Below are 25,928 nucleotides of genomic sequence, written 5' to 3'. Positions count from 1 at the left end.
GGGGAACATGTGTGGTGCTAGAGAATCAAACCTGGGTCGGTCATGTGCAAGTCAAATATACCTGCTGTAATATTTCTCTAGCTCAGCCATTTTCAACTTTTCTCCATTTTTCTGTCCACTTCAGAAGTAAAGCCGAATCTCATGACCAGTTCATTCCTCAAGATAGGAACAAAGCCATGATGACCACAACTAACTGGGTATTTTCAGTCTTTACAACAAAGATGAATATATGAACTTCCTAAGTGTTACTGACAAGAATTTTTGCTGGGGAGGAGGGAGATTTGGGACATTGGTGGTGGGAATGTTGCACTGGTGAAGGGGGTGTTCTTTACATGACTGAAATCATACAACTACAATCATACTTGTAATCACGGTATTTAAATAAAGATAATTTAAAAAATTTTAAATAAAAATAAAAAAAGAAATTTTGCTAACTTATAACTTTGCCATGGCAAATAAAATAAAAACTCAATCACATTTGCATTGCACTTCCCAATGTGGGAGACACCAATAACATGATTAATGAACATGTTATTTGTGACTAGGATCACTCAGAAATTTGAGCAGATTGGAGTGATTGTGCAGCAGGTAAGGCATTTGCATTGAATATGGCTGATTTGACATCTCAAATGGTTTCCCTGAGCCTAAGAACTACCAAGTGTAGCCCAAAAACCAAGTTTAGGGGCCAGAGCAATAGCACAGCAGTAGGGTGTTTGCCTTGCTTGCGGCTGACCCAGGTTGAACCTGGGTTCAATAACCGGCATCCCATATGATCCCCCAAGCCAGGAGTGATTTCTGAGCGCATAGCCAGAAATAACCCAGAGTGCCACCGGGTGTGGCCTCCAAAAAAAACACACAAAAAAACAAGTTTAATTAGGGTCAGATTTTCCAGAAGTAGCCTTGGGGCATCACAGGGTATGGTCAAAAAGGGTGAAGTGAGTACTAGATCAATGGCCTAGACTAGAGGAACCCTGGCTTGGACCCCTAACACCCCAAACAAAAGTCAAGAGTAACTCCTGAATAATGCAGAGTGTGGCCCAAAAATATATTCAATCAAACTCTCAAAACTTCAAATAGCACAGGTGACTAGTGATTCTGCTCAGGGGACCGACCATATGCAGCACAGGGATTAAACCCACACTAGCCACAAACAAGGCAAGCATCTTAAGGGAGTTTCTTGAGAAAAAGATTCACTTTGCCTCATGATGATAACCTGAATGGCATAATGTTGTTATAAATTTCTACTATCTTTATTCAGCATTTTATTTTTTTAAAACCTTAATTTGGAGATAAGCTTGCCCTGTACCTGCCTTACCAGTTTGATCAGTTTCTAGGGCATCAAATATGGCCCCTTAAGGCTACCAGGAGTGACCCGAACAGGGCCAGGAGTAACTAACTACTGAGCATCACCGAGTATGGCCCTGACTCCCCAATTTTAATTTGATCTGTTCAAAGCTCCCATTTCCACCTAAAGCTTAAGACTGGCATAGCACTGCTGAAGACTTCTAGTCTGAAACCACTTTTATTTTTATCCCATGAAAGTAACCATACTTACATCATTTGGAATGGTGAGTTCATGAGAAGTAGTCTGAGCAGATGCATCCAAACCTGCTAAAAGACAGAAGAGAACAAGCAAGTTCAATGTATAGCATACAGATCCCACTAACTGCACATTAACCTAACAGAAGAAAACAATCTGGAAACCCAGCATTGGCTGTTGGGATTCATCACTAACTTGAAAGCCTCCAAGGAGGAAAGAGGGGTGTAAGTGATAATGCTGGAAAGGATCTTCTGTACACCCAGAAGAGCTGATTTCATGCCATTTCCTGTAAAGCCCAGCCTATTAGAGTGTAAGGAGATGGAAGCAAGGGGCAAAGGAATGTGGAATCCTCAAAGAGGACCAAAATCTAATCAAGTATTCTCTAATTCTACTACTTCTCTGCTTCGCATTTTCTATTGTGGCGCTCCAATATGATCTTATTTGATGTTCATTAGCACCAGTGCCAATATCATGCCTATTATTGGGTACCATGGGATTTTGGCACACAAGCAGAGTAGGTTTTATATATACCTGTATCAGGTTAACACATCCTCCCCAGACCTATCCTAAACTTGAAGGTCAGAGACAATGAAATGACAGTCAAGTGAGGGAAATTCATTTCTCCAGATTTATTCCCTGTCTTTTACTCAGTTATTTGTCCTGATTTATATTTTGCTTTCCAAAGAAAAAGAAAAAACAAAAACAAAAACAAAACACAACAAACTCATCAGGAAACACACCCATCTAAAATGGTATCTGGCTAATCCTGCTCTCAGGATTAACTCAAAGGCTAATCCTGCTCTCAGCTGTGGCTGCTAAACTTTTTAACATTTTTGAAGAGTGTTGGTCAGATCCATCAAGGGACCCTCAGGGGGCACCAGGCCCACCCCTTTGCTCTCTCAGCTCCTTTCTGCCATGTGCATGTTGCTAGTATGGTTCATGGGCAGTGAAACAAGACTCCCACCAGTTTATTAATATAACAGTAGAATACTACAGATTTTTTTTTTAATCATTACCCCAATAGCCTTTCACCTCTGGAGAGCTGGATTCAATGCCTGTTAAGATACAAGTGAAAATGAGTTTGGTGGTCTCATCCTAACCCTACCGGACAAGTTATTCCTTATACAGAAAAAAAAAGCCCCCAAAAACAAAATAAAACAAAACAAAATCAAAACACTACACAATTTGGCACAAATGGATTCTCTACCCAGGTTTGTGATTAGGTGGTGGAGAGAAATGGGGTGCCAATCAGATCAAAGGGGCAGCAGTGAGTATGGGTAAGAAGAAACATCAGCCTACCCTTTGCCTGACAAGCATCCCCAGACCTCACCCCAAACCTTCCAGGGGCCCCTTTTAAAAAAATTAAATAACAACCCAAATTAAAAAAATAAAGTCACATTAACAAACACATTACCTCCTTCGTTTAGTCTTAGAAGACAGGCAAGTATAAACCAGCAGGACGCTGGGTAACAAAACTGTTTTAAACAGATGTCAAACTGAGACCTTGGGACTGGTCTCGGTCTTGGACTACACCGTAACAAAAAGATAAACATGGAGGCATCCATACCACTGAATCCGGTGTTGCCATGCGTCATGGGAAAATGAGACTGTTGCATTGCCAACTGGTGCAGCTTGGTCAACTGCAGAGAGGAAACAGAGAGTGGCATTAAAAAAAAAAGAGCCAGCGCTCATGCACTTTCAAATCTGAAAATCCTCAAAATTGACTAATACTACAAAGGGTAAAGCTTACATCACAATTCTGGTGGAAGAATAGGAAGGTAAGGATTAGAAATAGAAAATGTATCAATACAAGAAAATGAATGTTCTTTGTGTGAGAAGCAATACATCCCAACCATCCCCTGGTGAGCTATTTAATGAAGGTGATTGCAGCCATTGCAACAGTTGCTCCAGGGAAAAGCACAGACAGCCTAAGTAAACAAACTGCAGTGGTGCTAGGGAACATACACCATGCAGGATTCTATCAGTATTGGGAGAAGGGAAGGAGATGAGGGGACAGGGAATTTGCAAGGAGATAAAGACAAACCAAATGAGTTTAGGCCCTTTCTCTCCATTTCTATAGCTACATTTTCCATCATCTACATTAACTATCCTGGCTGTAAAGTAATTGCTCTTCACATCTACTGCCCTCCTGGGGACTAAGACTAACCAAGAGCCCATCTCAACATCCCAAGTCTGCTGGCCAGTACCTGAAAAAATTAGTAAGGCATGGAGTCTTTGGGGGCTTGCCTTGCAGACAGCCAACCCAGGTTTGATCCCATATGGTACCCTGAGACAAGTGATCCCTGGGCACAGATCCAGGAGTAAGCTCTGAGGAGAAAGTTGGAGGTGAGGAATCCCCTGAAATGGGAAGTTTTTAATGACTATTCAGTCAAAACTTCAAATATTTAGCTTCTTACTTACCCCTACATATTAACTCATTTTCCCATCCTTCCAGTTTTATGGGGTGTAGGGAAGATTTAGGTCCCATTTGGCAGTACTTAAGAGCTAACACCAAATCATATTTGGGCCCCTCACATGTTCGTGGGCCTTCAGCCCCTCCAGATATTTTTAATTTGGGGTAGGGGCTCAATAGGAAATGCTAGAGCTAATCCCAGTTCTGTACTCAAGACCACAGGGATTGGACCTGGGATTTCAAGTGTGCCAAGCAATGCATTCAGCCCACTGAGCTATCTCTCTAGATCTTATTTTAAATTATTCCCTCCAAGGTTTTAAAATTGTTGCCTCAGATCAGTAGGCAAGGACAAACCCAAGCTTCCACTCCCAATATGGAACCAACTCTACACAAGATGCAGAATTCACAGCCACTTAACCTTGTCCTGGAATAACCAAGTAACAATATACAATGAAATGTTTTTCTCTTCAGAAGAAAAATGTTAATTTGAAACAGTGAAAGTAGAATAATTTGAGAGATTATTTCCAAAGATGTAAACAAGGTACTACAATACCCTGAGATTAAACCATTGTCAAAATATGGGATTCACCTTGTGAGGGAAGTAACTTAACATAAATGTTTAAGACCCAATTCACTTCTGCCTACATGAGAGAAAGGAGAGAAAATTTTAGATAAGAGGGAGCTTTTCAAAACAAGAAGTGAAAACAAAACTTACATCTGGCTGTGGAATGGCATACTGTCCTTGAATGGTATAGGCCTACAAAAGGAGGAAAACAATTCCTATTAAAAACCAATCACGGACAGCCACCCAGTGGGGGAGAAAAAGACAGATTTCAACTAGCCAGGAAAGCCAGAATTGAACTAGAGAGTGGGGGGAGGCCAGAGATTGAGGCAACGATCGTTATTTCACAAATAGTTAGACCTGATTTGGCCTCCTTTGAACTTTAAATAAGAACTTTTTTGGGGAAGCCTTTCTATGAAAGCCTTTGATTAATCCCTATAATCAAAGCAAAATATACATTTACGGCTCAATGAAAATGTTGGGAATGGATTAAGCAATGCCTCTATTAACCAAGCCCCCCTTCTTTCTCCCTGTGAACAAGAGAGCCTAAGCCTAGTAGTAATAGTATGTTCCCTCAACCACCCCAACCCTGATACCCACGATAATTGTGAATGGCCTGTATATGCAACAAACCTACACGACATGTTCTGAATCAATTCCCTTTCCCTATTTTCCTATCACGTTTAAATTCCTAAATGGACTAAAAACAAACTGGGTCCCTAACTCTAAGGAGATGACTATAGGTACACACACACACACACACACACACACACACACACACACAAAATCACTGTCTTCTAATTCTGACTTCACCCACCCTCCCTCCACATAAAGGCACTTGCAGTTCTCACTACACCCCCGACACATACACACCATAACCTCCCAAAAAGGGAGCTGGGTTCTTCAGGACAATGGGGGCAAAGGGTAATAGGGAACAGAGGGAGGGAAGGGTAATGGCTATTTAACAGGATGTGAAGCTTCTCACATCTGAGGCCACTACCCTAGTAAAAGTGCACCCAGGTGGAGGTGGGAAGGTGAAAATGGGGTAGGAGTGGGAGATGGGGAAAGAGGGGTCAACAAAAAAGAAAAAAGAAAAAAAAAGGAAAAAAAGAAAAAAGAAAAAAAAAGTTGGTGTTACCATCTGGTGGGCTACGCGGCCTGTGTGAAATGAGGTTGGGGGGGTCAGTCCAGGTTCCCATGGACAGGTGGTGTCCACAGCACAAAAATCACGAGCGCCACTGGCCCCCCGCGTGTTGGCAGTCTCGGCTGAGGCGGAAGGATTGAATGAGCCTTGGAGACTGAACATCCCCTCTCACCTCTAGAGGTGGTCCCTCCAGGTCAGGGTTGAGGCACATGGACGGGGTGGTGTGGGGAAAGCTCGCACTGTCGCTGCCTGTGCTGTACCTGTCCTGTGGATAAATAGAGGATTTCAGTCTCCAGGGCTGTCAATCCGGCACCTTGTCACCAGCATGAAATTCACACAAAAAAAGTTGTTTAAATTTTTTCTTTTTCTTTAAAAAGGAGCTCACAATACAATTTGAAACGAGCTGCAATCAGAGAATTAAAAAAAAAAAAGCACCTAACGGCAGATTTCACACTGCACAATTGGGCTATTTTTAGTAAGAATGAAAGGGCAGGGAACAGAGCTGATGCCAGCTACTGGTCAGTGCGATTAAAATGAACCTCTAAGGAGTTCAGACTGTCACAAAGAAACAAGAGACATGGGTCCATTGCATGATCCGTTTAAAAAGGCTCAGTGAAAATCATCACCGACAGGGCCACTCGCTAGAAGCTGCAAGCTTTTACAGGGTGGTTAACTAATAAACCAAAGAGGGAGGAGGGAAGGGAAGCAAAGAAAGGGAAACTGGAATGGGAAGGACAGGACAGGGAAATGAAAAACAGTGAAAGAGGTCCACTGTTAAACAACAGCATGGGTCTCTTTACAATCCCAAGTAAAAGTGGAGAATCCAGAAGAGCAGGAACCTGGAGTTTTCTAGGGAGAAGGGAAAACTAAGACTAAACCCTCTGTACTGTTCTGATTCTGGATTTTTGCTAATCCTACCTATGTGTTCTTGCAAACAAGATTAGACTAGTTAATGCTGCAAATTAATGTTACACATAAGGTCTGTAGATAGTACTTAAATTCTATCTACTACATGACAAACCTAGCAGCCACCAATAATGCTTGCTCAGCCTTATGCTAGCAGAATGTAAGTGAGATGGGTTTCAAGGTTGTACTTTCCATTCCAAATATAAAATGCATTAATTGAGGTAGAGAATGCTAACATAATAGGCCAGCGGCCAGTGGTCCTCAAACTATGGCCCGCGGGCCACATATTGTATTTGTATCTGTTTTGTTTCTTCATTACAAAATAAGATATATGCAGTGTGCGTAAGAATTCGTTCATAAGTTTTGTTTTTACTATAGTCAGACCCTCCAATGGTCTGAGGGACAGTGAACTGGCCCCCTGTTTAAAACGTTTGAGGACCCCTGGGTCAGCTCCAAGTGGGAAAAGGCATTTTAAGCTATGTGCTTGGCTTATTAGACAGCTACGAAAATCAAGGTTATACGACTTCAACCAGAACACAAAAATCTTAAAGCTGACCTTCTCAAATACTAGTTAGATGCTGTGGGTACGGAGCAGTGTCCATCATAAAATCCTGACTTCAATATAAACCATATGTCAAGAACCAAAAGTTGAGGGAGAAAAAGAGGGACCAAGGAGGCATTTATGTGTTCTTATTCTACTATCAAAGTTTTTTTAAGCACCACAATCCAATATAATTTCCCCTTTCTCGTATTCTTATCCATTTTATTTCAATTATGCCATGTGGGTTCAAACCAGTGTTTGAGTTTGCGGGTAGGGGGGGGTAACACACTGGAGTTAGGGTGAAGGGATAGGAGTAGGGGGAGGTGAGGTGAAGGGTAGGGGAAGTTTGTAGGACACTCAAGTTTAGAAAGTCCCAATTTTGAGAACACCATCTAAGAAATCTTTGCTACCTCTCAAGAAACCCCATATAAAAAAACATAGATGGGGTAGGGCAGGGAAAGTAATTACACGAAGGCAATTTAATTCTAACCCAATCCACCTTAAATTATCTCTTCAAGAGTGCCTACAAAACTTCCATTGCCTGCTAAAAAATAAGGGTTGGCATTCATAGCTTTCTCCAGTACAAAAAAAAAAAAAATTCCCAAAAGAAAACAAAAATCCTGAAAGCAGGTCAAACTATGACCAGAGTACAGATTTTCAGCAAGCATGCAGAGGGCCTGGTGTATTGCTGGCAAAGTTGACAATTCAAACATAATTTTATTAGTCTAGCCCACCAGTAAAAATTTCTTACCTGACCACCTGCAAAGATGACCGGAGAACTGGACGGCTTGGGCCGGTACGGGATGGTCACGCCCTTCGGAGGGGACTGGGAGAGAGTCAGAGGGGAAAAAAACAAAAAGAGATAAGGTTTCAAAGCTGCTTCAGCTGTGTGGCTTAAGCTCACACAGATTTTACTTCATTTCCATCCCCTCACCTACCAACATAACATTGTCTTCAGCTAGATTCAACCTCAAATTATCTTTAAAAATGTTAAGATAATCTGTGGACTACACAAATTGACACTGATTTCCTCAAAAGCAGATTCCCGCATAAAAATTTATGCCATTATCAACATGTTTTCAAATAACTCTGAGTATAAAAATCCTTTGTACTTATGTAATAAGTAATCAAATGTAGACCCGGAGCTAAAACACAGTGGGTAGGGCATTTGCTTTGCATGCAGCCAACCCAGGTTCAATTCTGGGCATCCCATATTCCCCAGCCTGCCAGAAGTAACCATGAGCACTGCTGTGTGTGGCCCAGAAACAAAACAAAAAAATAACCAAAGGTGAAGTCTAGGATAGCAATATCCATAAATTAGATCCAAAGCACAACTGGTACTTTTCCAAAATACCTGAAAAATTTCCTTTCTCATCATAAAAGGCACTTGGCAGCTCCCATAGGGGCCAAATCCAGCACAACTCTAAAAATGCTTCTCAATTTTGTTTTAATAAGAAGATAACAGGACCTCTCTATTATTTCAGAAACACCAGAATGAATAACATTGTTGAATATAACTCCAATTTTGAATATAATTCTACCTTTTTAAGTCAGTTTGCATAGTACTGTGCTGAATAGTACAGCAAGTTAGGCGCTTGCTTGTCTTGCACACAGCCAACCATTCCCAGCATCATAAGAGAACCATCAGGAGTAATTCCTGAGTGCAAAGCCAGGAGTAACCCTGAGCTCCATAGGATGTGGCTCAAAAACAAAAAAAGGCCAGTTGCACAAAGTCCAATTATAATCCAAAAGGCAACTTAGGACCCAAAAATATAAATACCCTTTTCTTCAGTCTACTTAATGAAAGTGAGTACTAACCTAAATAAGCCCTCCTACAATGACTATAAACCAGAAAATCATTGCTGCTTAGTAAATTCTATTTTTTTCCAGACTGTAAGAAGAGTCAAAGCTACAGAAGAAAGGTGAATTCAGGGAACATCTTCCCCAACCCGTCACCCCCACTAGAGGCTTTTAACAGCGTCACCTAATTCTAGCCTTACTAAATATAGATCATTCTGTTTCCCAAGAATCACCCTCCCCCCTTTCTCAGCATGAGCCTGAGGGCTTACCTCCAACATGACCACGCAGATCTGTTTCACACACTCAATGATGGATTGCGGAATGCCAGCAATAGTGATGGCCCGCTCAGTTGAATTGGGGAGCATATCCCCCGCCACTTGGACCTGAGCCCCTGTACTCTGGAATAAAAAGAAAAGAAGTACATCAGAGAAAAACAGTTAGCCATTCAGTTCTCTGGCATAAAATTTAGGGTCTTAAGTTCAGTAGACATATATCATTTCTCCTTTCTTACTCTTGATTCTCACTTCCCACTCTTCTGTTATTCCAGATAGGAGTTTAATCACTGTTAAAAATAAATTAGCTTCTAAAAGCCAAGAATAAGCCTGAATAACAGCCTAAATTTAACCTGTTAAAAAGGTCCTCCTAGACATATTCCTCTTAAGAACTTCTGCTACCGTAGTATATAGGGCCACCCTAATTCCAAATACTTTCTTCAGAAGTCATTCCAGTAGTGATCCCTGAGTAGAGCTAGGAGTAAGCTCTGAATGTGTCTGGGTATGACCCCAAAAGAGTAAAGTCATTCCAATTCCATTATAACATACAATTTAGGATCCCCAGATACACCTAAAATTTTCCATAATACATTGCAATCTCTACAATTTAAATCAAAACAAAATTACAACTAAATCCCTTCATTTTTCCCCCCTTTTGTGTTTAGAAATTTGGTCAAAGAAAATACTAATATGGGGCTGGAGAGATAGCATGAAGGTAAGGCCTTTCATGCAGGTCAGTGGTTCGAATCCCGGCATCCCATATGGTTCCCTGAGCCTGCCAGGAGGGATTTTTGAGCATAGAGCAAGGAGTAACCCCTGAGCGCTGCCGGGTGTGGACCCCCCCAAAAAAAGAAAATACTAATACGTATCTGTATCAAATTGTAATGCCTCTCTCTATACTTATTCATTGGTTTGGGGTCATACCTAGCAAGCAACGTTTATTTCACAAACCATACTCAAGGGTCTGAACCCAGAACTCCTGCATGCACACTAGTCCTCTGAGCCTTATTTCCAACCCAAAAAAATACCTTAGACATAAATACTACTATTGAGGGGCCGGAGAGATAGCATGGAGGTAAAGAATTTGCCTTGCATGCAGAAGATCAGTGGTTCGAATCCTGGCATCCCATAGGCACCCCGAGCCTGCCAGGATCGATTTCTGAGCGCAGAGCCAGGCCGAGCACTGCTGGGTATGACCCAAAAACAACAACAAAAAAAAGCAGCTTTGGGCCCAGAGAGATAGCACAACGGCGTTTGCCTTGCAAGCAGCCTATCCAGGACCAAAGGTGGTTGGTTCGAATCCCGGTGTCCCATATGGTCCCCACGTGCCTGCCAGGAGCTATTTCTGAGCAGACAGCCAGGAGTGACCCCTGAGCACTGCCAGGTGTGGCCCAAAGAAAAAAAAAGCAGCTTTGATTCCCAGCATCCCATATGATCCAAGCCAGAAGTCATTTCTGAGCGCATAGCGAGGAGTAATCCCCTTGAACATCACTAGGTGTGGCCCCAAAACCCAAACCCGCCCCCATAAAAAAAGAATAATCCTTGAGCACTGCTGGGGATGGCCCAAGCCTCATTTTCCAAATAAAAATAAAAAACACTGGGCCCACACGATAGTGTACCGGTAGGGCGTTTGTCTTGCACAAGGCTGACCCAGAGGAATGAAAAAAATCTTGGGGATGGGCCAGAGGAATTTTAGTGGAGAAGGTGTTTGCCTAGCAAGCAACCAACTTGGGTTTGATGCCCAGCATCCTCTTAGCCCCTTTGGAGTGATTCCTAAGTGCAGACTAAATCTAATCCCTGAGGATGGCCGGGTGATACCCAAGCCTTCCATGCAAAAAATATATATAAGGGGGAGGAGGCATGCAGATAGTAAGGTGTATTGCCTTATACCGGCCGATCCTCATCCTCAGCACTCCATATGGTCCCTGAGCCCATAGAAGTAGTTCCTGGAGTGTACAGCCAGGAGTAATCCCTGAGCATTGCCAGAAAGGCTCCAAAAAACAAAAGGAGGGAGCTGGAGTAAAATTAGTAATGCACTACTGGTATTTCTAAATCAGCCAGAAGTAGGTGTACACAATGATAGATGTGCCCCCAGCCACAAAATTTTTCTTTCTAATCAGAGTCGAAGATTCAGATTAGTTACCATTTTGGGGCCAGGCTTTACTGACAAGGGTGTTTCAGTCAGTTCTACAAGGACCTTTCAAAAGCATCCAAAGACAAAAAGAATACGAGGGGAGGGTGGAGGAGGGGTATGTGTGCCTTGCACACAGCCAACCCCAGGACCAGCCTGTGTTTTGATTCCTGGCCTGGGTTCAATTCCCAGCATCCCATATAAGCTCCCAAGACTGCCAGTATTGACTGCTGGAGCACAGAGCCTGGAGTAACCCCTGAATGCCAGTGTGGTCCCCCCAAAAAACACAAGGGGAGGAAGGAAAGAAAAGCAGGTAAGCTGCTCAGTTGTACATAGCCAAACCTGGGGGTTCAATTCTTGGCATCTCTTATGGTCCTGCCAGGAGCAATTCCTCAGAACAGAGTCAGGAGTTAACCTAAACAACAAATGGGTGTGGCCCAAAACACAAAAACCTAAAAGCTCGAAAGGCCTGATTCAGTACATTAAGTAAGGTTTCCTTGCATGCTGCCAACCATGGGTTTGATTCTATATTACATTGACTATATTATAAATGGTCTATTGAGCAGTTAGCCCTGAACATGATAATGCCATGTAAGGTCAGATAGACAGCTCACGGATCAGTCGTCCCCACCACCCCACCACAGCCAGAAGCATCCAAGTTACAAACCTCTCGTATTTCCTTGATCTTGCAACCACCTTTCCCAATGAGAGAGCCACACTGACTAGCAGGGACCACCAGCCTCAGGGTGACTGGGGGTCTACTGGCAGCTGTGCTATTGGTCATAGAGCTGCTAATGTCCTAAAAAAGAAGGTATTATTCAGAACATCAGAATGTACAAGCTTGAATAGATCACTTGAAACCAATAACAGCCTTAACAGTCTACTCACTTGGGCTATTTTTGGCCACAACTGGCAATGTTCGGGAGACTATCTAGGAAGCTGGGTATTGGAACCCCAGTCAGCCACATACAAAGCAGGTTCCGCCCCCACTGTACTAGCTTTCTATCCCCACAAACTGCATAATCTTAATAAGAAAATTATGTATAGACCTGCAACCTAAGATTCAAATATGCTTTCTCCCACTCTTCAATAATGAAAATATAGGGGCCAGAGAGATGCATGGAGGTAGGGCGTTTGCCTTGAATGCAGAAGGACTGTGGTTCGAATCCCGGCATCCCATATGGTCCCTTGAGCCTGCTAGGAGTGATTTCTGAGCAGAGCCAGGAGTAACCCCTGAGCGCTGCTGGGTGTGACCACCCCCCCAAAAAAAAGAATATAATCTATAAACTTTCTCAGATACAGGGCTTGCATGCACTTTCCACTCCCACACTCTTCTCCAAATACACACACAAACATATATATGTATAAAAAAAAAACACCATGGAGAAATTTTATAAATTTACTACATTAAACAAACACTAGAGGCCAGAGTGATAGAACAGCAGGGAGGGCTTTGCCTTAGGAGGGATTCCTGAGCACAGAAACAGGAATAACCTGAGCACTACCAGGTGTGGCCCAGAAAATACAACATTAAATGATGGAGGAAGGGAGTACAGCAGGTAAAAAATAGTCTTGCACATACATGGCAAACCTACCCAGAATTCCTGAGCCAGTAGTAACTTGAGTATTAAAGGATGTGCCCCCCCCCAAACAAAACAAAAATTAAAGGGGCAAAGCAATAGAGCAGCAGTAGGGCGTTTGCCTGCATGCAGCTGACCCAGGACGAACCTCGGTCCCTGGTGTCCCATATGGTCCCCCAAGGCAGGAGCAATTTCTGAGCACATAGCCAGGATTAACCCAAGCTGCTGATGAGTGTGGCAAGAAAAAATAAAGAGTGAGAGATAGCATGGAGGTAGGTCATTTGCCGTGCATGTAGAAGGACAGTGGTTCAACTCCCAGCATACCATAATGGTGCCCCGAGCCTGTCAGGAGCGATTTCTGAGCATAGAGCCAGGAGTAACCCCTGAGTGCTGCCAGCTATGACCCAAAAACAAAAAAAAAAAAAAGAAAAGAAAAATCACTAAATGAAAATTATGTTACATATTAAAAAGTGTCAATATGTACAGTTCATTAAAAAAAAAAAAGCCCTGTGGGCCAGAGAGAAGTAGTAGTAAAGGTAAAGTACTTGATTTGCAAAAGCTAATTCAGGTTCCATTCCTGTCACCCCAAAAAGATCTCAAGCACTGACAGGATTCCCAAGCACAGAGCTGAGCACCACAGATAAAATCTAAAATCAAAAACAGGTGCCGGAGCTGTGGCACAAGCGTTAAGGGTGTGGCCCAAACTCCTCCCAAAAAATATATAATACCAAAAACAAACAAAAAAGGTGCAATACCACTACCACTGAAAAGCTCACGAATACATCAAGTTTAAAATTAAAAATGAGGGGGCAGAAGCGATGGCACAGCGGTAGGGCGAGAGTTTGCCGTTCATGCTGCTGACCCAGGCCGGACAATGGTTTGATCCCCCAGCATTCCAGATGGTCCACCAAATTAGGCATAACCCCTGAGCGTCACCAGGTCTTACCCAATAATAAAAGAAAAATAATAAAAAATGGGGGCCTGAGCAATAGCACAGCAGTAGACATTTGCCTTGCACACAACAAGAATGGACCTGGGTTCAATACCCGGCATTTCACATTGTCCCCCAAGCCTGCCAGGAGCAATTTCTGAGCGTAGAGCCAGGAGTAACCCGAGCACCGCCGGCTTGACCCAAAAATCAAAATAAATAAAATCAAAAATGGGGGGGCCAGAGTGATAGCACAACAGTAGAATGTTTGCCTTGTATGCAGACAACCAGGGACCAGACCCGGATTCGATTCCCAGCATCCCATATGGTCCCGAGCCTGCCAGGAGTTTCTGAGAGCAGAACCAGCAGTAACCCATACATGGATATTAAATAAATTAAAAATGAAACTGGAGGGGGTCAGAGATAGCATGCAGGGTAAGGTGTTTGCCTTGCATGCAGAAGGACAGTTCGAATCCCAGCATCCCATATGCTCCAAGCCTGCCAGGAGCAATTTCTGAGCCAGGAGTAAGTAACCCATGAGCACTGCAGGGTGTGACCCAAAAACCAAAAAACTGGACAGGTAATAGAATAAAGCCCTGCCTATACTATTACCAACTTGCACACAGCAGACCTGGGTTTGATCCCCAGCATCCTGTACAGTTCCCAATGTCAGGAATAATTCATGAGAACAGAGCCAAGAATAATCATTCATCATTGAGTAGAACCAAAAATCAAGTAAAAAAGGAAAGAAAAAGGTTTATTGATGGAAGCTAATCAATAGTACAATTAGTGGATAAGAAGTTTGCCTTGCCTATGGCGTTTGCCTTGCAAAAAGCTGATCCAGGACCAAAGGTGGTTGGTTCGAATCCCGGTGTCCCATATGGTTCCCCGTGCCTGCCAGGAGCTATTTCTGAGCAGACAGCCAGGAGTAACCCCTGAGCACCGCTGGGTGTGGCCCAGAAAACAAAACAAAAAAAAAAAGATTTCAACCAACCATGCAAAGCCTGCATCCATGTGCCTTTTATGTAAAATGCAAAATTAGCCAAAAACAAAACAAGAAAATACTGAAGTGGAAGAGTACTATAAAAAAAAACTAGGCCCGGAGAGATAGCACAGCAGCGTTTGCCTTGCAAGCAGCCGACCCAGGACCAAAGGTGACTGGTTTGAATCCCGGTGTCCCATATGGTCCGTCCCCCCCTGCCTGCCAGGAGCTATTTCTGAGCAGACAGCCAGGAGTAACCCCTGAGTACCGCTTGGTGTGGCCCAAAAAAAAAAAAAACTAGGGCAATGGTTGCTCAACTGAATTTTAAGGGTTAGAACGAAAGCATGGCAGGTAGGGCTGACCCAGGTTCAATCCCCGACATCCAATATGGTCCCCTGAGCCTGCAGGAGTGATTTCTGAGTACAAAGCCAGGAATCCCTGATCTTTGCTGGATGTGGCCCAAAAACAAAACAAAATTTTAGGGTAGTTTAACAGTGTTGTGAAAACTTTCTCACAAGTAGAGCTCTCACAAAGCTCAGTTGATTCTGAAGGGTCAAATATGACAGAGGCAAAAGATCATGTGGTGACAGCAATAGAACTGGTGACATTAGAATGCCAGGTAGGAGCAGAGAGATAGCATGAAGGTAAAGTGTTTGCTTTGCATGCAGAAGGTCGGTGGTTCAAATCCTGGCATCCCATATGGTCCCCAGAGCTTGCCAGGGGCATAGAGTCAGGAGTAACCCCTGAGCGCTGCCGGGTGTGACCCCCCCCCAAAAAAATTTATTTTATGTATTTTTGTTTTGTAGGTTAAAGTTGCCTGCCAGGAGCTGATTTCTGAGCACAAAGCCAGAAGTACTCCTGAGCACCACTGGGTGTGACCATAAGCAAAACAAAACAATAACAAAAAGACAGCCTGGGGTGATAAGCACAGTGAGTAGGGCATTTGCCTTGCATGCAGCTGACCTGGAAACAACCTAGGACCAATCCCTGGCATCCCGTATGATCTCAAGCCCACGAGGAGTAATTTCTGAGTGTAGAACCCAGAGTAACCAGAGCAACACCATATGCGACCCCAAAACAAGCAAACAAACAAAAAAATAAAGAAACCTAAGTTGCTGCAAAAGTGCTAGTGGCAGTGGCCAGAGTGCTAAAACAGCAGTGTGCCTTGCACACTACAGATCCAGGACAGACCTGGGTTCAATCCCAGGCATCCCATATGGTCCCCCAAGCCTGCCAGAAGTGATTTTTGTGCGCAGAACCAGAAGTAATTCCTGAGCATTGCTGGGTGTGACCCAAAAAGAAAAAAAAAAGTGATAGTATATTGGGTAGGGCATTTGTCTTTTGAGGTTTGATCCCTTATACCACATATGGGCCAAGCATCCCAGAGTGCAAATCCAAAAGCCCTGAGACTGCTGGGTATGCACCCCACACCCTGCAAAAAAATCATTAATAATTTGGAGTCACTTAAATGGAAATGGTAATAACAAACCTCTTCCAGTTTGTCAATGATCATAGCAAAAGCTTTGAAGATGGCATTAGTGGGTCCAGCCAAAGTGATAATTCTCTCCGGACAATTCCCTTCTGAGATGTTGATACGTGCACCACTCTGGAAAAGAGCAGAGGTTAGACATTAAAAAATAAAAAAGTATGTTATAAAGATCATATTGTTCCCTCCCCAGAACAGAGCGGTATAAGGTATTGTGAGCATATTTTCAAATACAACTCCATGTCTGACCTGAAAAATACCACTTCAGAAAGTATCTGATTTGCAACATTACAAAAAGCCAGGAAAAGTTTCTATTATTGAAACATTTGTCACTCTAAACTTATTACACAGGACTTTTAAGCTGCTGAGCATTTCCCATGGTAATAATCCCTCAACACCTGCTGCTCTGTAACTCACCTCTTCCCGCATCTTCTTCACAGATTCTCCTTTCTGTAAGAAAAAAATCAAGAATGAGCTACAACTGCTATTTCAAGCAACCTTGGAAAATAAGAATGAGTTTAAGTTTAGCTGCCATACCTTTCCGATGATACTGCCAACTTCCTGTAACAGAAAACTAGTGTCAAATAAGAGAAAATTCAAATTTTCATTATCATGCAAGAAAAAAACAATGCCCAAAACAATGGAAAATCTAACTTTTACTCTCTTCCTTGGTCATAATTTGAGCTATCAAAAAATTTAAAAAAAAAAATGAACACTTCTCTTTGTGCTCAGTTTTTTTCTTTGTTTTTTTGGACCATAGCCTACAATGTTTAATGGTTACTTTGGGCTTTGAACTCAGGAGTCACTCCTGGTGGTACTCAGATGCTTATCAGATGCTGGGGAATCAAACCCTGAAGGCAAGGCAAAGGCTGTACCCATTGTACACAATCTCTCTGGCCTTTTTCTCAATTAAACACTTAACATATAATTCCTGAGAAGTATAGCAAAAAATGTGTGAAGGGGGGGCGCAATCTACTTATCATAAGCTATAACAACCTCCATGAGAAAAATCCTGTTTAAGTAGGGGACTGCGCTCTAGTTAAACCTTTCCCATTCTGTTGAGAGCTTCCTGGTAAAGAAAATACATTTTCTCCCAACATTCTCATGTACTGGACGGCTAGAGAGGGATGTTAAAGCCGCAGTATTAATCTGATGAGTTCCAACATACAGGCCTGCTTCCTCCAGGCCCCTCCCTTTAACAGTTAATATAATAATCCATTTTCCCAAACCGATGCATACCTTTCCATGCATAAGTAGCCGGATGGTAAGTGTGACATTTAATCCACCTTCAATCACACCGGTGTCCATGTCGAGCAGTGTTCTGGGGAGCTGGACTTTGAGTGGTCAAGTCTTTGGTCACTGGTGGGAGAAGAGGGATGAAAGCCAAAAACTAAAATACAAACATGACCAAAATCAGTGAAAAGTATTTCCCAAAGTTATTTTCTGAAAGACTCTAAGAGGCAAACTATCAGTTGACTAGCTTAAATACTTTCAGGACTACTGCATTAACCACCATTTACAGATCATATAAACTGGAAAGCAATTTTGCTGACTATTCTCATAAATGGTAGGGTTTCCACTGATTCTCAGGAAGAAAGATTCTTTCAATTGCCAATGGCTCTAAGAGACTGCTGAGAATGCATCAGTTGTCCTTCAGCTTAAAAAAAAAATGACTTAAAAAGGCTTCAACAGGATAAGCACCTGGAAATCATGAGGCAAAGCTCAAACCAATTACATACGATAAAGACAATGAGGTATTTCATAGTGAAAGCAGGAGAACATTTTCTTATTGGTAACAATGTCTACAGAGAAACTGGATGTATCTCACATTAAAATTCCAAATACTGATAGCCCCAATTTCTAGAATACATCCATCAACAACCTGACTAAAAAGAACATCTGAAATGACATCTATACAGGCTTTTTGGAAATGACAAAATAAAGCCTGTGTCCTTTTCATCCTTCTTCCAAACCTACTTTATTTCTACACCAAGATCCAAGTGCTAAACTAACATCTATATTGTTAATCTCTGCCATTCAATATTTACTTCTATTTTAAGGTAAATTCTATTCCAAACAAATCAATACAAATTAGCAGTACTAAAAATTTATCTTATGGTTTTAAACAATGGCAACAAAGCCTTTCTTACCCACTAGAACTAAGCTTACTATTCTTGATTTAGAATTGGCTATGAAAGAAAATCTGGTTTTGGATATACCTTCACTCACAATACCTCTTCTTCGAGACCTAGCAGTGTTAAGTTTTAAAAAAAGGTTCTCTTCAAACTTGTATAAAGTCTCAGAATTCGTAACCTTCAAAAGCCAAGATCAATGATTCCCCTCTTACATCGAATTTTCTCCTTTTACAAAGTCTTATCTTCGTTTAAAACGAAGTCAATACACTATAAACACTTAGAAAGTGCTCAAAGGAGTCTCCAAACCAGGTAGCGAAAATTACCTCTCGTGTGTTTTATTTAAAAGATGGGCTTGGCATTCCCCAAAGCACCTCATCCCATTTTCATGATACAATTTAACTTCTGGCAACACCCCAGAATTGAATACTTTTCATGCAAAAAAGAAAAAAATAAAGAGAAAAATAGTGCTGGAGGGAGGGGGAATAGAGGGTCTGTAAAAAAGTTCTTTATTTTGGTTAAGATGGTAAAATATGGACAAGTCCTCATTCCCCACCCGAACGCAATAAAATAGAGAAGCCCTTTTCAAAGACCACAAACAGTTGCATTCCCGTTGGGGGTTGGTAAAACGTTAAAAAAAAAAAAAGCAAATTTGAGGACGCGGTGCCATTTCATCCATCCAATCCAATCCCTCCTCATCATTCATTAAAAAAAAAAAAGAAGAAAGAAAAAAACCCTGTGTGTCCTGATTCCCTCCTCGACTTAGATCAATACAAAAGTGCCCCCAATCTCTCCGCCCCATCCATCCATTCAGCTGTTCATCCCTTCCAGGTCCATGTAGCCCCCCCCCCCTCCTTGTGCTATAAAAATAGCTCGCTCTGGGCCCATCATCTCGGCAGGCATTTTGGAAATTCAAAAAAAAAAAAAAAAAAAAGGCGTTAAAGCTTCCTGCAGTTAACTGAGAAGCTGGAAGTCAGTAACCCCTCCTGGGTGGGGGTGACAAGTCAGCTCAGCATTTTCCACTTTGTTTATTTTTTTTTAAAAAAAATAAAGCCCCTCCCCAATCCCTCCAGTAAGGGGGAAAAAAATAAAACAAATAAATAAATAAAATAAACGGTTCGGTCAGGGGAGGGCGCTGCGCTCCAGGGAGGGGCCGGGACGAGGAGCCAGCGAGCGAGCCAGCCAGCCAGGCTCCTCGCGGGGCAGACTGCAGCGCCAGCGCCGGCCCGGCCCGGCCCACCCCCCGCGAGGAGCCCCGCGCTCGCCCCAGCGAGTCGGCCAGCGCCCTCCCCCCCACCCACCAACCAACCCAGCCAGCCGCCGCCGCCCCCTCCCCTCGCCGCCCCACGCGCACGCGCGCGCGCTCCGCCGCCCACTGCGCAGGCGCCACCGGGCAGGAGGCGGGGGGGGCTCGGGGGGGGGAAGGAGGCGGGGGGAGGGGAGCGGCGCGCGCGGGGCCTGCTAGGCCGCGGCGGAGCCTGGGCCTAGCGTGGCGGGCCGGGCCGGGCGGCGAGAGCGGGGAAGGCCTTGCTCACGCGGCGCTCCGCGAGGCGGGGGCTCGCGACGACGAGCAGGCAAAGCGAAGCGAAGCGCGGCGGCCCCTCTCCGAGTCCGAAAAAGCCCGTTCGGAGCGCCTCTTTTTTTTTTTTTTTTTTTTTTTCCTCCTCTTGGAAGCTTACCTTGCAGGCGCGAGGCGACTGAGGGGGAGAGAAAGAGAGGAGCGGGCGGGCGGGCGGGAAGGGGAAGGGCGGGAGGCCGGGGGCGGAACAATAGGGGCGGGCGGGAAGGCGAGGGGGGCCCCGCGGGCGGGCGGAGGAGGAGGAGGAGGAGGAGGAGGGGGGGGTGGAGGAGGAGGAAGGGGAGAGAGACCCCGGGGCGGGCGGGCGGGCGGGAGGGCGGCGGAGGGCGGGCGGGCGGGAGAGGGCGCAGGCTGCGGCTGCTCCGGCTGCTGCCTCTGCTGGTCTGGGAGGGGGACGGGGCGGAGCGGGCCGCTTTCAACCCCGCGTACCCTCCGACCCCGGAAGCGCTTATCGCCCCGGGGGCCGGCGAGGCGACGGCGGCGTCCCCATCTTCCCCGCACGACGCGGCCCGGCCTCCCGGCGGCCTAGAGCGGCCCCGTGGAGCGCGTCAGCACCAGCGAGAGCGGCGCTCGGACTGCATGAGCAAGTGGGGGAGAGAGCGGCCGGCTCCGAGGCCGGAGGACGCCAGCGGCCTCTAGCGGGCTGGCCGGGGAAGAGCCAGGCAGGCTCCGTGGCCTGGAAGTAAAGTAGGCCTTCTAAGCCTGGAAGAAAGGAGACAGGAAAAGGGAAGGGAGAAAGGAAGGAAGGAAGGAAGGAAGACGTGTGGAGGAGAATGGGAAGGGGAAACTCAATTAGGCTACACTGAGCTGCACAAAATTAATATCAGTATTGCCTATTCTGGAGGAAATTTTGACAATGATTCTTACTCTGACAGTTGGGAATAATTGATTCAATCATTGACCCCTTTTGAAGAAAACTCTTGTGATTCTAGATAATAAATGTCGAAGGAAGGAATGAGCTAGAAAACCATCATTTTGGGGACCGGAATGATAGCACAACAGCAGGGCCTTTGCCTTGCTCATCTCCGACCTGGGACAGACGCGGGTTCAATTCCTGGCATCCTATATGGTCCCCTGAGCTGGCCAGGAGTGATTTCTGAGTGCACAGCCAGGAGTAACTCCTGAGCGCTGCCAGATGTGGCCCCAAAAACAAAATTAAAAAGAAAAACATCATGGGCCCGGAGAGATAGCACAGCGGCGTTTGCCTTGCAAACGGCCGATCTAGGACCAAAGGTGGTTGGTTCGAATCCCGGTGTCCCATATGGTCCCCCGTGCCTGCCAGGAGCTATTTCTGAGCAGACAGCCAGGAGTAACCCCTGAGCAATGCCGGGTGTGACCCAAAAACCAAAAAAAAAAAAAAAAAAAAAAAAAAAAACATCATTTTGCAACTCAAAAATGACATGATTATGGCAGGTGTCACTAATCATTAAAACTTTAAGGACTCAGTATAAAATCACTGAAGTGTATCATGATTTAATTGTATCCTGTACCTAGACTACTTTACTTTGAATACACCAGGATATAAAAAGTGATATTTCCTCACTCTAAAATAAAAAAAATTTTGAAGAAAAAGAAAAAAAAAAAAAAAAAACAAAAAAACTTTAGGGGTCCAGATCAACGGTACAGTGGGTTTGACTTGTATAAAAGGCCTGTCTAAATTCAGTCCCTGGCATTCCTTATGATATTCCAAGTCCTCTAGGAGTAATCCCTGAATACAGAGCGAGGAGAAAGCCCTGAACACTGCCAGGTGCAGGGGGGCCCCTTGCCTTCCTAAAAGATTTAACTTTAAGCAAAAAGCTGTTAGGAAATGGGATATTAATGTTGTGATATATTTCACTGTATAGATCATTTGCAAATTATACACATAACTCCAATTATTAAAAGTGGAGAGATCTTAATCAGTGTTTAAATAAAGTTATTATTAAAAAATAAAGCAATTACTTTTTCTCTTTTAAAAAAAAATGGAGAAATCTAGGGCTGGAGAGATAGTACAGCAAGTAAAGCATTTGCCTCGAATGTAGCTGACCCTGGTTTGATCCCCAGCATCCCATATGGTTCCCCGAGCCCACCAGGCATGATTCTGAATGGAGAGCCAGGAGTAACCCCTGAGTATTTTTTATTTGGTTTTTGGGTCACACCGAACAGCACTCAGGGGTTACTCCTGGCTCTGCACTCAGAAATTGCTCCTAGCAGACTCGGGGGACCATTGGGGATGCTGGGATTTGAACCACCTTTGGTCCTGGATCTGCCATGTGCAAGGCAAATACCCTACCATTGTGCTATCTCTCAGGCCCCACCCCTGAGTATTATTGCTGCGATAAATAAAATAAAATGGAGAGATCTGATGGCTACCACTTTACCAGATAATCAAACAGCACATCACTAATAGTAGAAAAACTTTTACATTTTTGTGGTCTTAGATGAACTGGAATCTGTACACAATTAATTTTTTTTTTGGTTTTTCGGGCCACACCCATTTGATGCTTAAGGGTTACTCCTGGCTAAGCGCTCAGAAATTGCCCCTGGCTTGGGGGGGCCATATGGGACGTCAGTCCTTCCTTGGCTAGCTCTTGCAAGGCAGACACCTTACCTCTAGCGCCACCTCGACAGCCCCTGTACACAATTTTTTTATTTTTTTGTGTTTTGGTTTGTTGTTGTTTGGGGGGGAGTGCTCAGGGGTTACTTCTGGTTCTGCACTCAAAAATCACTCCTGGCAGGTTCGGGGGAACCATATGGGATGCTGGGGATTGAACCCCGGTTGGCTGTGTGTAAGGCAAATGCCCTTCCGCTTGTGCTATCACTCTGGGCCCCACAATTTCTTTAAATATTCTTGTTCAAAAGGTCACTCTGCAATAGAGAGGAAGACCAGGAAGACTTCGTGCATAATAGGAAGCTTGGCACAAAGAGTGGGGGAGTGCAGTTAGGACATAGAAGGGACCATTATGACAGTGATAGTTGTCACTCTAGACAAGAACTGAGTGCAGTAAGAAGGTAAAGTGATATGCATGATAAAATTTCAGTAACACTATTGCAAATTATAGTGCCTAAAAGAGAGACAGACAGAGACAGAGAGAGAGACAGAGGCAGAGAGAGAGAGAGAGAGAGAGAGAGAGAGAGAGAGAGAGAGAGAGAGAGAGAGAGAGAGAGAGAGAGAGAGAAGAATGTCTGCCATGGAGGATGTGAGGAGAACAGGAGGGAAACTGGGGATATTGGTGACAGGAAATATGCACTGGTGAAAGATGAACGTTGGAATTTTATGACTCAAATTCATTAATAAACAATTCTGAAACAAGAGACCCATACTACAATCAAGAGACCCAAACTACAACAAGGTATACACAAAAGAGACCCGTTACACTAGCTGTCCAGGGGCAAAAGGTGGAGGTCTGGGAGGCATGCTGGGAACTATGGCTGGAGGGAGATCAACACAGGTAGTGTGAATGGCGCTAATTCACTGTCACTATGTATCTTAAATAAACAGTGAAAGACTTGGGCCCGGAGAGATAGCACAGCTGCGTTTGCCTTGCAAGCAGCCGATCCAGGACCAAAAGGTGGTTGGTTCGAATTCCGGTGTCCCATATGGTCCCCGAGCCTGCCAGGAGCTATTTCTGAGCAGAAAGCCAGGAGTAACCCCTGAGCATCGCTGGGTGTGGCCCAAAAAAAAAAAAAAAAAAAAAAAAAAAAAAAAAAAAAGAAAGACTTGTAATTCACATTGGTCTCAATAAAAAAATTTTAAAAAAGAACAATTTGGACCTGGAGAGATAGTACAGCGGCGTTTGCCCTGCAAGCAGCTGATCCAGGACCAAAGGTGGTTGGTTCAAATCCCGGTGTCCCATATGGTCCCCCGTGCCTGCCAGGAGCTATTTCTGAGCAGACAGCCAGGACTAACCCCTGAGCACTGCCGGAAAAAAAAGCTCCTCCTGGGCCTGGAGGGAGAGAGCACAGTGGCGTTTGCTTTGCAAGCAGCCGATCCAGGACCTAAGGTGATTGGTTCAAATCCCAGTGTCCCATATGGTCCCCTGTGCCTGCCAGGGGCTATTTCTGAGCAGATAACCAGGAGTAACCTCCGAGCACTGCTAGGTGTGGCCCAAAACCATTAAACAAACAAATAAACAAATAAATAAATAAAAAAGCTCCTTCTTTCTTAAAACTTGTATTTATTTAAACACTGTGGTTTACAAAGTAGCTCATAATACAGTTGATTCTCTCATTCATATTCCAAAACCAATCCCACCACAAGTGTAAAATTGTTCCCAGTTTTCCATGCTCTCTCAAGCCTTAGAAGCTACAAATAATTTACTTCATATTGCATGTTTAAAAAAAAAAAAAAGGTGGGGCCGGAGAGATAGCATGGAGGTAAGGCGTTTGCCTTTCATGCAGGAGGTCATGGGTTCGAATCCCGGTGCCCCATATGGTCCCACGTGCCTGCCAGGAGCAATTTCTGAGCATGGAGCCAGGAGTAACCCCTGAGCATTGCCGGGTGTGACCCAAAAATCACACACACAAAAAAAAAGGTAGGGCCGAGAGACAGCACAGCAGTAAGGCATTTGCTGTAGACACAAAAGGATGGTGGTTTGAATCCCGGCATTTCATATGGTCCCCTGAGCCTGCCAGGAGCGATTTCTGAGCATAGAGCCAGGAGTAGCCCTTGAGCACTGCCGGGTGTGACCCAAAAACCAAAAAAAAAGGTAAGAGGGGCCGGAGAGATAGCATAGAGGTAAGGTGTTTGCCTTGCATGCAAAAGGACGGTGGTTCAAATTCCAGCATCCCATATGGTCCCCTGAGCCTGCCAGGAGCGATTTCTGAGTGTAGAGCTAGGAGTAACACCTGAGCACTGCTGGGTGTGACACAAAGCCAAAAAAAAAACAAATAGAGGAAAGAAAGAAAAGGGGGCAGGAGCAATAGCAAAGCAGGTAAGCAAGTCTTGCATGAGTTCAACCCAGGTTTCATCCCTGGCGTTACATAAGGTCCCCTGAGCAAGGCGAGGGAATGATTCCTGAGTGCAGCAGCGCCAGGAGTAACTCCTGAGCATGCTAGGTTGGCCCAAACATTCAAACAAAAACCTAAAGAAAGATGCAGGAACCTTATATTATCTTCCTGATGCTCTGACTCCTTGCTATAGTTTTGAATGTTCTGTTTCCTTTTTTAATATTTTTCTGCTATGCTCAGAATCAAACCCCAGAGCCTGAAATATGCAATATACGTGCTCTACCACTGAATTACATCCCTAGTTTTAGTTCTTCATTATAAAAGTCATTTATTTTTGGTACCGGAGCAGTGTCGTAAGTGGTAGGGTATTTGGTTTGCACACGCTAACCTAGGACGGACCATGGTTCGATCCCCCAGTGTCCCATATGGTCCCCCAAGCCAGGAGCAATTTCTGAGTGCATAGCCAGAAGAAACCCCTGAGCGTCACTGGGTGTGGCCCAAAAAGCCAAAAAAAAAAAAAAAAGTCACTTATTTTAGGCCAGAGATTATACAGGAATAAGGCACTCACCTTGCATGCAATTGTTCCAAATTCTATCCCCAGTACTGCATATGGTTCCCTTAGCCTACCCTAAGTACAGCAGGTGTGACCAAAGAACTAAAACAAACATTTACTTTAAGAGCCAAAAAGAAAAAAAAAAGAAAAAAAAAAAAAAAAGAGCCAAAAAGACAGCTCAACAGGTGGAATGCATAATTTGCATGCAAAAGACATGGGTACTTCATGAGTTCCCTGAACACAGGAATATTTGAGCACTGCCATGTATGGCCTAAAAACCAAAATAAAAAATTTAAAACCCAGGCCTGGAGAGATAGCACAGCAGCGTTTGCCTTGCAAGCAGCCGATCCAGGACCAAAGGTGGTTGGTTCGAATCCCAGTGTCCCATATGGTCCCCCGTGCCTGCCAGGAGCTATTTCTGAGCAGACAGCCAGGAGTAACCCCTGAGCA

General features: G+C 44.2%; 1 protein-coding gene across 15 annotated transcripts in view; it reads right to left on the bottom strand.

Moving 5' to 3' along the window:
• The window catches only part of PCBP2 (poly(rC) binding protein 2), a 30,257-nt gene extending 10,110 nt beyond the window's left edge, over positions 1-20,147 (bottom strand). For 2 of the 15 annotated variants that reach the window (XM_049783463.1, XM_049783453.1), the window contains exons 1-13: positions 20,097-20,147; positions 17,525-17,675; positions 16,823-16,846; positions 16,703-16,735; positions 16,289-16,405; positions 11,977-12,108; positions 9,176-9,304; positions 7,858-7,932; positions 5,832-5,924; positions 4,669-4,710; positions 3,108-3,180; positions 2,557-2,595; positions 1,556-1,611 (exon numbers count right to left, since the gene is read on the bottom strand). In XM_049783463.1, the coding sequence (XP_049639420.1) occupies positions 1,556-1,611; positions 2,557-2,595; positions 3,108-3,180; positions 4,669-4,710; positions 5,832-5,924; positions 7,858-7,932; positions 9,176-9,304; positions 11,977-12,108; positions 16,289-16,405; positions 16,703-16,735; positions 16,823-16,846; positions 17,525-17,593 (882 nt within the window). In that variant the 5' untranslated portion in view covers positions 17,594-17,675; positions 20,097-20,147. Of the gene's footprint in view, positions 1-1,555; positions 1,612-2,556; positions 2,596-3,107; positions 3,181-4,668; positions 4,711-5,831; positions 5,925-7,857; positions 7,946-9,175; positions 9,305-11,976; positions 12,109-16,288; positions 16,406-16,702; positions 16,736-16,822; positions 16,847-17,524; positions 17,676-18,504; positions 18,522-20,096 lie in introns of those variants that run through there. The other 13 variants (XM_049783460.1, XM_049783449.1, XM_049783461.1 and 10 more) reach the window with 9 other exon arrangements.
• Positions 20,148-25,928: the final 5,781 nt, after the last annotated feature.

Source organism: Suncus etruscus, chromosome 11 (assembly GCF_024139225.1).
Source record: "Suncus etruscus isolate mSunEtr1 chromosome 11, mSunEtr1.pri.cur, whole genome shotgun sequence".
NCBI lineage: Eukaryota > Metazoa > Chordata > Mammalia > Eulipotyphla > Soricidae > Suncus > Suncus etruscus.
Note: the sequence above shows the minus strand (reverse complement) of the source record. Positions and strands in the feature narration are given on the sequence as shown.